The 14,694-nt window shown below is 34.4% G+C and overlaps 2 protein-coding genes across 2 annotated transcripts; both read right to left on the bottom strand.

Annotated features, from left to right (window-relative positions):
• Positions 1 to 1,714: 1,714 nt before the first annotated feature.
• On the bottom strand, positions 1,715 to 4,324 carry LOC120120837 (methionine gamma-lyase-like). Its single transcript, XM_039140367.1, has 3 exons — positions 3,837 to 4,324; positions 3,365 to 3,766; positions 1,715 to 2,400 (listed from the first exon to the last, which is right to left on the bottom strand). Exons 1-3 carry the CDS (start codon positions 4,213 to 4,215, stop codon positions 1,826 to 1,828), a joined length of 1,356 nt encoding a protein of 451 aa, XP_038996298.1. The 5' UTR covers positions 4,216 to 4,324; the 3' UTR covers positions 1,715 to 1,825.
• A 6,591-nt stretch (positions 4,325 to 10,915) lies between these two features.
• On the bottom strand, positions 10,916 to 14,330 carry LOC120120892. The gene is made up of 7 exons (XM_039140403.1): positions 13,905 to 14,330; positions 13,544 to 13,793; positions 12,304 to 13,340; positions 11,775 to 12,198; positions 11,478 to 11,588; positions 11,175 to 11,393; positions 10,916 to 11,046 (listed from the first exon to the last, which is right to left on the bottom strand). Exons 1-7 carry the CDS (start codon positions 14,328 to 14,330, stop codon positions 10,916 to 10,918), a joined length of 2,598 nt encoding a protein of 865 aa, XP_038996334.1.
• Between the last annotated feature and the right edge of the window lie 364 nt (positions 14,331 to 14,694).

Below are 14,694 nucleotides of genomic sequence, written 5' to 3'. Positions count from 1 at the left end.
AGAACAAGGAACCTCCATCCGACCCGACTTGACCAAAATAAAGTTTCACCCGACCAGAATATATGAATTAGAAACCCGACCCGACCCAAAATAATAAAAAAATATTTTTATTCAATAAAAACAGTGACTTAATTGAAAAAAATTATATATAGAGGGGTATTATTGTAATTATTCATAAATATATAAGGTAAAATTATATATTTTTTGGGTCGGGTATTTTTCACCCTAAACCCGAACCCGACCTGACCCGAATATCATACTTAAAAAAACCGACCCGACCCGACCAAAATAAAGTTTCACCCTACCTGACCCGAATATATGAATTAGAAACCCGACTCGACCCGAACCGAAATAAAAAAAATTATTCAATAAAAAGACTTAATTGAAAAAAATTATATATAGAGGGTATATTGTAATTATTTCTAAATATAAGGTAAATTATATATATTTTCGGGTCGGATTGGGTCGGGTATTTTTCACCCTAAACCCGAACTCGACCCGAATATCACACTTTAAAAAACCTACCCGACCCGACTAAAATAAAGTTTCACCCGACCCGACCCGACCCGAATATATGAATTAGAAACCCGACCCGAAATAATAAAAAAATATTTTTATTCAATATATGAATAAGTTACCAAAAGATTGATGAGGGTAGTATGGTTAAATTTCAATTCCCTCTAATAATGGAATTGAATTCCGTCATAGAATGAATGTAATTGAATTCTATCATTGATGGAAAATTGAGGTGGGATTCCAATTCCCTTTGAAAACTTGAACCAAATATGAAAAAATGGTGTAATTAGATTCCAATTCTCCTAATTCCAATATATTCATACGAATCAAATGCCGCCTAACTCTCTTGAAAATTTAGGCTTTCATAAATGTTTTTAAGGAAAGGCGGCAGCTAGGAATCAACCATTTTAGAAGAAATCAGTCCTTTTCGCTATTGTATTATTAGCGATCGGTCTTTGTTCTTGTAAAACTTGAATTTTGATTTTTATGTAAGAAAATGATTATAATTGATTTTAAAAAGTTCGGTTAAATTAAAAATCGTTTAAAAAAATATTTTCATTTTTTTAGATTTTGAAATATTTTGAAATTATTCAATTAAGTATAAAAATAATTTTAACATATTATATCAAATTATTTAAATTCAAACTTCAACAAAAATTTTCTATATAAAAATAGGTATTTTTGTGATTATCACAAATTCGGGTGAGGTTAACTCTCCTTAAACTTGATTTGAGTTTAATTTTTGTTCCACTCGACTTAAAATCTGAATTTATTTTTAAAAAGTCTAATTCTATTGAGTTGGATCAAATTATCTGATATATTCTTCATCCCCGACCAAACGTCAACCATTTCTGCAAAATCTTACCATACCAGCATTATAAGAAACATAACTCTTCCCCGATATCTTGTCGAAAACTTCCACAACCAAATCCATTAATCCAATTCTAAGCACGTGAGCATGAACTTTAACCACATCATAGTCATTCTGCCTTATTGTTTTTGAACTTCAACCACCAAAGCCATATAAGTCTTAAACACTGGTTTCTCCAATTGAAAAGCCTATTTTTCTTTGATTTGGGCCCAACTTCTTTCCAAAATTTTCCAATTGAAATCCATAATGCATAAGCCATAGAGTACATAAAATAAGTTTATAAAAAGTAAAAAAAAAATGCGATATAAACAATGATAACATTTGAAGTTGGGAAGGTTAAAGAAGAAGAAAACTTCTTAAAAGAAAGCGTTATATTACGCAAAAACCAATATTTAACAACAGAAACAACATAAAACGATACCTTGCACCAGCGAAACATTAGTTTTTATTGAAGGTGGAATCTTGCATCCTAGAGAGTGCCTTTTCTAATTGGCTCCACTTCTGCTCCAGTGTTCCAATGTATCCGATCGACATCCTCACCAGCCCCGGCGAAATGCCGGCGAGTGCCTTCTCTTCAGCATTCATTTCACTACTGGTGCTGCTGCCGGAGCAGGACATGAGTGTCTCGTAGTAACCCAGACTAACAGCCATGAAGCCAAATTGCGTGTAGTTCTGCAAGTGGTGCATCAGCCTGTTGGCTCTTTCTTCTGTTTCCATGTCCACACAAAGAAGCCCACCGAACCCATATTCGTTGTTGGCCATGGACTTCAATAGCTCGTGCTGTGGGTGATCCTCCAGGCCTGGGTATATGACTTTGAAACCTAGTTTCTTCATTCTAATGGCGTATTCCATGGCTCTGAGACAATGCTCCTTCATTCTTAGGCCCAAGTGAGGAATCCTTTCGGACAGTTCGAAGGCAACTTTGGCGTTCATAGTCGGGCCTAGAAGCATTAAGGCACCTTGATGTAGATCCATCATCGAGTTCACCAGGCTTGCAGGTCCACAAACAGCACCTTAAAATTGCCATTAAGGTTACTAAATCAATAAACTAAAAGCTTTGGCAAAGCTAGATGCAGGGGCGGATTGACGTGTAATTAATTGAGGGTCAATTGATCTTATTTGGGTTTAGAAAATTCTTGTAAAATAAAAAAACTTGAAAAAAATGTAATTAAACCCATTTGATCCGTCCTATGAATCTTAAAGTGGTTAAACTCAAACAAAAACAATATCTACAAAAGAGTAGGCCTCTTAAATTCTTGAACCCATTTGATACGAAACCTATATCCATCACAAGTTAAATAAGCAAACAAACATAATTTTTAGTAGGGTTAAACAAACATCAAAATTAGAGAAGAGACGCTTTAATCTTCAACTAAAAATGTAAGTTATCTGAACAGATCTGATTAGAAAAGCAACAAAAAAGACCAAAAACAAATCACATGATAGCATATCCATGACAAGGACAAGAAGAGGATGATGGCTGGGTACACCTACTCACATGCATGATAATGATCCTTATCCGTCATAAAAGCTGAACTATAAGTAAATGGTAAAAGATACGCTATTATATTTAGATTATTCGAAATAAAGTAACTCTATTATAAGAGATATATATTATTAATAATTAAAAATAAATAAATATATTATCTTATAATCATTTAGTAATATATATATATATATATATATATATATATATATATGAAAAAGGAAAAAGAGTGTGTGTTGTCCATAGTAATTATCGCCTTGGCTGCTTTCGAGTGATCAGTCAGAGCTTATCATCATTCACGAGATAAGTAGGCACCCACAACCATAAAAGCCAAACTTTAGCTTTGGCTGTGCATTGAACTGAGTTTAACATTCTAGGATTCCAATTAAAGCTCCATTAATCACAAGACAACACGTAATTGATCTAAACAAATTATTAACCAAATGAAGATTAATATCTGAGGAGTGTAGGTAAAAAATTGACAGACGAACCTGCAATAACATCGGCCCCACCGCTGATGAACTTGGAGATACTATGGAGAACTACATCAGCACCGAGCCGAGCCGGGGAAAGAACCATTGGGGCGAAGGTGTTGTCGACTACCACCGTGGTTCCTTTCTCGTGTCCGACTCTACTAAGTTCCGGGATATTCGCTACGGTGAGGGTTGGATTCGACATCGACTCAAAGTATAAGACTTTGGTCCTTCCTTCGACGATGGCATTTCTGACTGCTTCGAGATCGCATATGTCGACAAACGTGGTCGTGATGTTACAGGCTCGGGGCAAGAAATGTGTTAGAAGTGCATGGGTGCCGCCGTAGAGTGTCCTTGAAGCCACCACGTGTCCGCCGCTGCTGCATAGTTGCAACAGCACGGATGATATAGCAGACATACCTGTCATCACCAAATCAGATCATTTATTAACCACAATTTTTTTTAAATAGGACGGAAAATTTTCAATTACCGCTGGCGGTGCAATATGCAGCTTCGGTTCCTTCGAGGGCGGCCATTAGACGGCCAAGATTTAAGACGGTGGGATTAAAATGACGGCTATAGATGAAGAAATCACGATCAGGGCCGAGTTCACCGGCGAACATACGGCGCATGGTTTCAGGTTCCATGACGGTAAAGGTGGCGGAGGCTTCGATGGACATGTTAACGCCGCCATGCTCACCGAATTCGTGGCGGGCGGTGGCTAATGCTGCGGCAGGGTCGTTTTCCGTTGCCATTGTGGGCAACATTGATTTCTTTGCCACGAAAATATCATCGCCTTCAAATTCATCCGCACCCGTACCTCTTTTCTTACCGGCGAAAACATGGCCACGGCTCTGGGTTTCTGCCATAGTTTAATTCAGCAGGGGAAACCAGCCAACCGACCTCTCTGGGGGCAAATGGTAATAGTAAAATCGAAGATTTTATTTGAGAGAGAGGGAATTAACCAAGGGTTTTGCGAAGATATTGGGGGGGGGGATTTTAAGGTATATATAAAACCAGAGAATTGAAAGCAAGGTGGCCTGGTTTGTTAGAAATTTAATAAATTTTAGTATTAATCTGACGCGGCGTTACCTGTCTCAAACTAAAATTACAAGGAATCCAGACGCTTTTTAATTATTTCCCACTTTGTATGGAATCAAGCATTCTTCTTTTCCTCTATTATATCGGAATTTTCGTGGGTCAAAGATTGGAATTTTTTACTGTAATATATTTTTGAAAATCTTTCAATTAAGAAGTAAATTTCTATCATCATATCCAGATTAATCGTTTTCTGTTTGAACTCACATAAAATATTGATTTCTATTAAATGTTTATTTAAATATCAATTAAAATTATTTGTAGACAAAACTTAAAATTTTCATCCTTTTATTTATTTAAAAATTCATGTTATAATTATGAAGTTAAATATCCAAAAATTATGATAAATGATTGTTTTAACAAATAAAACATTCAACTTTATAGATGAGTTTTTTCCCCCAGAATATTTTCCCTAAAATCTCGATTTCCTCCGGAAGCTCCAGCACTTACTTTCTCATGCAGCCCAATTACGGATTTTTTTTTTTTATTTTTTTTTTATCACAGTCTAAGGAAAATTATCTTCCTCTAAATGCATTTTAATTCCGGAAAGAAAAATGAAAATAATTTAATTTATAAAGATTTAAAATTTTAAAAGAAAATTAGTTAAAAATTTAAAGATAAATTATTTAAAATAAAGGGTAAACTATATCAGTGAACACCTAACTATTGTCACTTTTTATTTTGGTCATCATTTTTAAAATTTTGTCAATCAAGTCACTCAACTATATAAATGAATTCAATTAAGTCACTTGTCGTTTGATATTTAATGGAGAAGTTGATGTGGCAGCTAAAATATTTGGTATAATTAAGCACAAGGGTTAATATTAATTTATCAAAATTAGGACCAAATTGATAGAATATATAAGTAATAATGATCAAATGTGTAATTATACAAAATATTTTAACTATCACATCAGTTTCTCCGTTAAATATTAACGAAAATTGGTTTAATTGAGTGCATCTAAATAGTTGAGTGAATTGATTGACAAAATTTAAAAAATAGTGGTTAAAATGAAAATGGGCAATAATCAGGTGGTCACTAGTAAAGTTTACCCTTTATTTTAAATAATTTATCTTAAATTTTAAACTAATTTATAATTATACCCTTTCGAATTTTAATTTTTTATAAATTAAATTAATGATACTCATTATTAGTAGTGCTCATCGATGTTCGTCAAGTGTTATAAAATTTTCTTAAAGATTACTTTTATGAGATTGATTAAACTAAATAATAAAGTATTAGATCAACATATTATTTTTGAAATTTGTTAAAAAAAAGTAATTGTTTACTGATAACCAAATAAATTAATTGAAAATAACTAAAATATAAATTGTTTTATTAAATATTCTTTTTTATATGTATAATTTTTGTCCTTTTTCGATTTTGGTATCTTCTTGATAGGACGATGATCTGGCAATTTGTCACATTTTCATTGAATAAATCTTGTTAGAAAATGAAGGTGGGTAAGAAATATGGGGAAAAGAAAATCACACATATTGAGGGTTGAAAGCTATATAAGTGCCTTAGGCTGTTGTCATTTTGTTGTTGTTTTGGGATACATGAACCGTGTAATTATTAGGATCTTCGGTTTATAATACATACATTCGTATGTATGTATGTATATATACAAATGGAACTTTACCGTTAGTCCACGTATCCCGTATAATCTGGTTAAAACCTACTTAAAACGAGTTTGATTAGCTAAGCTGCCAAGGAATAGCAGGAGAAGAAAAGGTTTTGACGTAATGATATATGTCATGTTTTAGATAAGTTTCGAGTTATAATCACTTTACAGCTAATGTTATATAATATTTTTCCAAACCTACCCGTTCTTGTTTGGACTTTGGGCAGAAATATTATATAACCTAAATATTTAATGAAGAATACAAGTTTTCTTTTTCCACGGTGTTAAAAGTATATCGTTGATTGAGACCTCCAAGCACGAGGGAACTGCTACGAAGAGAAAATGGGGCCGAGGGATGTATTTGGCAAAAGAAAACACCACACATACATAACTCCAAACAATAAAAATGTCCGGATTCGACTTGGACTATCCTTCATCCTCAAGGATCCCTGCCACTTGCTCTTTCAAACCAATCATACAGCATGGCCGCAGAGAAAACAAACACTCTTCTAAACCCATTATTTTTGTTTTCAGTCACCTCTTCTGTAAACTATTGCTATAAAACATCACATAAATAAATAAAAATTATTTTGTTTAGACGTTGTTGAAGAGCCGACACTTTCAAGACTGTCATTTGACTCTGAAAACACCATAGAACACCTTAAAAGGCCATTAAAAAGTGAACCACACCGCTAAAAACACCATGCATAGTAGAAATCAATATATACTAAAGACCACAATGCACGAGTTGAATACTCAGCCTTGCATATAAGTCGAATTAAAAAAATAATAATTTAATTACAACCTTTTTAAGTTCTTGAAAATACGCAGAATGAATGATCAATAAAATATACGAGGATCAATGGCGGAACGTCCCTTGGACTAGTTGGAGCCATGGCCCCCCAAATATAAGAAACAAATAGAATATATTTTTATATTAAATTTAACGTCTTCGAAAAAAATGTAGATCATAAATAATTAAATTTGATTTTTTTTAAAGAGAAACATTATTTAAAATTTAGAAACTACTTAAATATTATTTATTAAGAAGATAAACATCAAATATTTTATTATTATTTTTTTATTTTTAAATGAAAGAATTTTTTTTATTATTTCTCATTTCAAGATAGAAAAAGTACATGTCTTTTTTTCTTTGGTTTTTTTTGAGTTGAGGATTTTAATCAAGTTATTAAGTATTTTATTTCAATTGAAAGTAATAATCTAAATGATACTTTTAATTTAATTTATATTTATGATTTTATTTGAAATATTTATATTTATTATGTGAGTTCATGAATTTTCATTTCTAAAAACACACGCACAAATAGGAAAATATTTTAAATTGTCTCTGAAAACAGACACAAGTATGAAAATCTTGGTTATATGTTTGTAGACACTCATTTTCACCCGAATTTGAGTTTTTTATTTTTATTTATTATAGGCATATATACGATAATATAGTATAATTTTTGAAAGTGTTTTTGAAAAATATAACATATAGTTTTCAAAAAACGGTTTCCGAAAATATATATATAATATAGTTTTTTTAAAACGTTTTTGAAAACTTATATACAATATAGAAGTTTTAAAACATTTTGAAAATTATATAACATATATTTTTGAAATCATTTTTAAAATATAATGTATAGTTTAAAAAAAACATTTTTGAAAAATTTATATAATATATAGTTTTAAAAATATTTTGGAAAACTTATATAATATTTTAAAATCATTTTTGAAAACTATATGGTATATAGTTTTGAAAGCGTTTTTAAATATAATATATAGTTTAAAAAATATTTTTTGAGATATATATATTATATAGTTTATATTATTATTAGTATTTTTATTATTATTATTTCTTTTCATTTTATTCATTTAATTTCCTTTATTCTGTTTTGTGGTCCAGGTCCAAGATTGGGTCTAAGAGAAGTCCATTGTTTGGGTCCAATATGTTTGGGGCCTGAACCAGCTCAAACCCTATAAATTAGGGTTTACACATCCAAGCAACAGGCGCCGCATGGGGAGTTACCCAGTCAAAGAGGAGAACCGGCTGGCCGGGAAAATCGGGACTGCACCATCCCGGGATTCCCGGCCACGTGAAGCAATGATAGGCCCGAAAGGTACGGGAACGACCCCGTCATCACCGGAAATAGCCCGTGGAGGGCAGAACAGATAGCATCAGTGGTGGGTATAAATACCCACCAAGCCACGGTACTCAGTGGGGGGGGATATCGGTAACAGAACCGAGATACACCACGGAAAACCATCAACGACAGTACACCACCAACGAGCCAAACACAAGACCCACGTCAACAGCGAGCCACAGAAACCAAAGGGTATCAACAACACAGAACCCACAAACACGGTACCAAAACAACCGAGAACCATCAGAACATCATCACAACCAAAGAACCAAACACCCAACGAAAACAAAAATCATCAAAACGCTTTGAAACAACCGAATACAACACCACAAAAAACCAAAAATAGTAAACAGAAACAAACCGAAAGCCAAGCAAAATAAAGAGCAAGCATCGGGAAGACGAAGGGCCTCGCTGGAAAAGGTAAAAGACGAATGGGTTTTCCTTAGATCTACGCAATTTGGGTTTGGTTACGGTGATTCGGGGCTCGGATCTGACCTAAGGGTAACGAGGGGAACATTTTTATGGTTTTGGGTTCTTTCCGGCCGCCGGCGGTGGCGGCCGGAGCGGCGGAGCGACGGCGGTTGACCATCGGTGGTGGGGGCCGAATCTTGGTCGGGTTAGAGAGAGGCGAGAGAACAGATGGTTATCTCGTTGAGGAGAGAGAGAACAAAGTGAGAAATGGCCAAGGTTGGGCCATTTTGGCCTTGGAAACGGGCATATATCACGATAGCAAAACTACGTCGTTTTGCAAGGAGGGACTTCGGTGTAATTTCGTGAGGGGTAAACTCGGTCCTCGGCCATCAGATTTTATCATATTTGTACTTTGGTCACTGAATTTCATTTTTCAGTATTTTAATTTGGAATTTTAATTTATTATGCTTATATTTTAGTCCCCAAGTTATATATTTTTGAATTTGGCCCAAGATTTTATACAGGTTTTATTTTGGTCACTAATTAACATCCATTTTTTTATTATTATTTCTTAAAACCTTTTTATATTCAATTTCCTTTTTTTATTTCTTATTCTTCTATTGTTTTGTTTTTTTATTTATTTATCTATTTGATATTTAATTATTATTTTTCCCCCTAACATTTTTTGACATTTTCATTGGTAATTTCAATCGATCAAAGGTAAGCAATTTGAATCGGGTAGTTTAAATTTTAATTTAAATTTCAAATTTTCGCAATTAAAGATAACCGATAAATTAATTGGTATCGAAAGGGCGGTTCAAGGGTGCTAATCCTTCCTTGACCGTAACTGACTCCCGAACCCGACACATTTTTGGTACAACGCAGATCCGGTAAGATGGTGTCCGACCCACCTAAATTCGTTTTAAACTGGTCGGTGGCGACTCTAACCCAATCAATTCAAGTCGAAGCCCAATTTCGGGGCCCAACCGAAAGACGGTTCCGACAGCTTGGCGACTCTGCTGGGGACAGGTAAGTGAGTCAGGCCAGAATTAATTTTCCGTTGTCTTTTTATGCGAAAATTGTAAATTTAAATTTTAATTTATTTATTCGATTCCAATTATTTACCTTTGATTATTTTTCAAATAAATAGTTGTACTAACGTTTGTTCAATGATTTCAGATTTTTCAAAATTTTCATCTTTGGCTCTATACCCGAGCTCCAAACCCTTTTAAGTGGGGGTAAAAGCGACGCATTCGTGTGAATTTATTCACCGCATATGCCTAGCAAGTAGCCTTCGGGATTCATATACCTTATTTCTTCGTGTGAATTTATTCACCGTGCGGGCATAAGGGAATGTTTCCTCTCGAGTTTAACTTAGTCCACACAAGCTTGTAATGGGCTTATGACTAAGGGTCTGACAAGCCCAAGGGGGCACCAGCAAGGAGAACCCGAGTACCTTTTTAGAACCTAAATCGGGAGATTATAGAGAACTAGAGCCCACCCCGAAACCTCATTCCAAACCCTAGGCTGCTTTGATTTTATTTCCTGCTTTACTTTCTGTTCAAAGCATGTGAACTAGAAATGTATGCGGTTAGGACTAGCTTAAGAATTTGGTCAGTAGTTCTTGATCCACCTTTGAAAATTCTCCTGTTTCTTTCCTCCCAAATCAAATAGTTAAAAGCGTTCCAAGCAATTCTTATGATGATGGAAAGTAAAGATTTTCCTTTCCATTTGTGAGCAGCACATTCAATTCTAGCATCCCAAGTCCTGTGAGTATCTCGTAAGTTGGTAAGAAACAAGATAGAGTTCCAGATAGTAGAAGCAAAGGCACATTCAAAAACCAAATGATTTATGGATTCAGGTTCAACATTGCAAAGGATACATATCTGATCAGTAGTGATTCCCATTTTGAAAAGCCTGTCGTGAGTAGGGAGGCGATCAAGAATAATCATCCAAGAAATAATGCTTTGTTTGGGAATATGGAGAGGAAACCAGAGTATTTTCTGCCAAGGAACTTTATCTCTGTGCTCACTTAGTTCGTCCCAAATGGCAGAGGATTTAGTGATTCCAGCAGAGATGATAGGGAGGGCATCAGTTCACGTTTTAAGAAGTCTTTTAAAGCTCCAGCTTAAAGAAGAACTAATATTGATGTCACTTAATCCACTGTTTTTTAAAACATAACAGTGAATCCAAGCAACCCACAGGGAACCATTGCTTGCAAGGATTTTACGAATGAGTTGGACCATACAAGCCTTATTCCAAGAGCTAAGATCTTTCAAGCCCATACCTCATTCAGATTTGGGGCAGAATATTCTATTCCAGCTAATTCTAGCACCCTTGGCAGGTTTATTTGATCCTTTCCGAAGAAAACGAGCACATGATTGTTCAAGTCGATTAATAACCTTCTGGGAATAAGGAACTGCTGACACCAAAAATTAACAACACTATAAAGGACAGTTTTAATAAGCTCAAGGCGTCATGCATAACTTAAAAATTTTCCAGACCAATTGTGAAGTCTTGTTTTGAAGTTATCAAGGAGAGGCATACAATCAGTTTCAGATAGTTTTTTAGTAACCAGAGGGACACCAAGATATCTAATAGGAAGAAAACCATGTTTAAAACCAGTGGCAGATTTGATAGAATCAAGAGTTCCAATAGAAATATCAACAGCAAAGAATTCAGTCTTATTGATATTGAGATTAAGACCAGACAAGGTATAAAAGTGATTAAGAACAGTGGTAACACCAACATTAGACTCAAGATTACCTTTGCAGAAAATCAAAAGATCATCAGCAAAAGAAAGATGAGTGATACCTAGTTTCTTGCATTTAGGATGGTATCCAAAGATACCTCTAGCAGCAACAAGATTGAGGATTTTAGAGAGAATGTTCATAGTCATCACAAAAAGAATAGGAGAAAGAGGGCCCACTTGCCTAATACCTCTCTGACCTTTGAAAAAACCTATTAAAGTTCCATTAAAGGATATGAAATAAATAGCTTCTCTATAACAAGCTTCAATCCATCCTATGAAAGTGGGAGGCAGACTAATGGCAAAGAGGGTAGAAGAAATGAAATCTCAATTGAGAGAATTAAAGGCTTTTTGAAGATCAATTTTTATTGATGCCCTTGGAGAAATGTTTTTCCTACCATAGCCTTTTACCAATTCTTGAGCAAGAAGAGTATTATCCATTATAGATCTTCCTTTCACAAAAGCAGTTTGGTTGAGGGTAATGAGATCAGGGAGCAGCAAAGAAAGTCTTTTAACAAGGATTTTTTTGATAATTTTGTATATCACTACGCAACAAGAGATGGGTCTGTAATCTTTGACTTTACTAGGGTTTTGAATTTTAGGAATCAAGGCTATAATGGTGGAGTTGAAAGCAGGGGGAATTTTAGCCTCTTGAAAGTAGTAAAGAACAACATTGATAATAACCTCCCCTACCACAGACCAAGAGTTTTTGAAGAACATAGGAGTGAAACCATCAGGGCCAGGGGCTTTGTCATTTCCTTGGATAAACAAAGCTTCTTTAATCTCTTCAACAGAAACTGTTTTGGTAAACTCAGAAGAAGTCTCAGAAGGAAGAGAAAAACGCAACAGATTTTTTAAGAAGGCAGAATCAATAGGAAGAACATTAGGGTCAGAAGTTCCTAATTAATTCTTGAAGAAATCAATGACCTCATTAGCCATTTCATCATAGGACTCAAGTCTTTTACCCTCATTGTTAATAAGAACCCTAATGGTGTCTCTTTTAAATTTAGAGGCAATAGCAGTGTGAAAAAGTTTAGTGCATTTGTCACCATCTTTAATCCACCTCACCTTAGCTTTTTGCTTAAGGAACATGAACTCATTATCTTCAAGGGCAAAAAGCTCCTTTTGAACAGTTAACTCTTTTTCAATAGAATTATGCAAATTTAAAATAGAAATTTGAATTTGCTCCAGCTCAGTTCTCTTAAGCCTTACCCTTGCAGAAATATCATTATAATTATCCTTGTTAAGCTTATTCAAGCAAGGTTTTAAACGTTTAAGCTTGAGGAAAAGTTTCTGTAACGGGTTGCCATGGATAGGAAGTTGCCAGGAGGATTGAACAACTTCAAGATAATTAGGGTGTTTGGTCCAGAAATTGAAGAATTTGAAAGGCTTAGGTCTATTAGTTTGAGTTTCTTTAGAAGTCCAGACCATGGCCATACTGTGATCAGAGGGACCTGGGGCAAGAAATTCAACAAAAGATCCTTGAAAGGAGGAAGCCCAAGGAGGATTGATTAACAACCTATCCAGTTTTCTAGCAAGATAAGTTTCTTTTTGTTTGTTGCTCCAAGAAAAGGTGGGGCCAAAGAAGGGGTGATCTTGGAGAGATAGGTCTTGAACTATTTCTTGAAAGTCAATCATATCAGTTGTAGAGTAGGGGCCAAGAAGGAGAGAGTCAGAGCTTTCTTTATGATGGAGGTAGGTGTTGAAATCACCTCCCAGAATCCAAGGTTGAGAACCATACATGGAATCAAGAAATTTGAGATGCTGCCAAAGAGATCTTCTTTGAGAACCACTATTACTGCCATAAATGGCAGTGATAATGAAATAAGTGTTATTACTAAGGCATTTAACAGTGATACTTTGATCAATGGAGTAGCAATGAGTGAGATCAATGCCTATTTTCCAGAGAAGCCAAATTCTACCATTGACAGCAGAATCATAGTTATTAATGATATTCCAGTTCCCTAAAATATTATGAAAGATTTTATCAGAATTTTCAGGTTTGATCCGAGTTTCAAACAAACATAGAACATCAACATTATAGAGATTAGCTCTATTCAGGAATTTAATCTGTTTTTGAGGATTATTGAATCCTCTTATGTTCCAGAAAGAAAAGATCATTGAGAAATAGAGGATGAAGAGCCTTCTACAATTATTCCAGGGGTACTTTTGATCTCATTAATATGGTCTTTCTTTTTAGACTTGAGTTCTTTGATGAGTTTTGCAACCCCAACAGTAGCAGTTCTTGCTTTCCTGGGTTGAATCTCAGAAGAAGAAGATTCATCTACTGTGGAGAGGATTTCAAATCTATTTGTTGAACCTCTTATAGTAAATTTTGATGTGTTTTTAAGGGGTCTACCTCTACCTCTTTTAGGCTTAATTATAGAGTTATTTGTTATGGGAGCAGAATATGGAGGCTGATCAGGTTATTTTGAGACTTTAGAAAAAGGAGGTTCAAAAGACTGTTATTTATTATCCTCAATTGACAAATCTATGGGAATAAGAAAGTCACTTTTAGAAAGTTGAACCTTTTGAATAGGATTGTTATTTCCAGGTTCATTAACTTGTTCTTTACCATTTGAAACAGTATGATCTTTTAAAGGGATAGCATCTGGCAGTGAATTTTGCAGGGAAGGATCAGGCAAAGGAATAGGCATGGATGATTTTTCTTGAGGATTAAGATCAAAGTTTTCATTGTGATTATTTTTTATCCTCCAGATTTTAGTAGTAGTAGGGGCAGAGGATGTTTTGGCTAAACATCCTTTATCTGAGTGACCAAACGTATTGCATCTCCTACATCTACTAGGAAACCAAGGAATATCAACAAAGATAGTAGTTGTAGTACCATTAGTTAGCATTACTTCAACAGTTTCAGGCAGTTCGTCTTTAGTCCCTATCTCGATACAAACCTTAGCATATTCTAACCTAGATTTGGAAGCAGTAATTGAATCCATTGAAAGAGGTACTCCTAGGGCACTGTCTATATAGCTAAGGCCTTCCTTTGAAAACAAAACTGTTGAATTTTGATTGATTACATTTAATTAAATTTCATCTTTTAAAAGTTAAATTTTATAGTAATTTATTTTTATTAAATTTTTTTATCAAATTAAATTAAACATTTTATTTATTTTAAAAATCAAGTTTAACACACATTAATATATATTAAATTAAAAATCGAATTATATTTTTACCATATCAAATTAAAATCGAACAGACAAAAATTTCATCTTGTCCCGTTACACAGTATCCCATCAATGTCCAGTTCTAACATACAAACAAAGCATCAAGGCTAGTAGTGTCATTTCGGATGCTTGCCTT

Source organism: Hibiscus syriacus, unplaced genomic scaffold, assembly GCF_006381635.1.
Source record: "Hibiscus syriacus cultivar Baekdansim isolate YM2019G1 unplaced genomic scaffold, ASM638163v2 tig00110348_pilon, whole genome shotgun sequence".
Classification (NCBI taxonomy): domain Eukaryota; kingdom Viridiplantae; phylum Streptophyta; class Magnoliopsida; order Malvales; family Malvaceae; genus Hibiscus; species Hibiscus syriacus.
The sequence above is the reverse complement of the archived record's forward strand: the minus strand, read 5'-3'. Positions and strand labels throughout refer to the sequence as shown.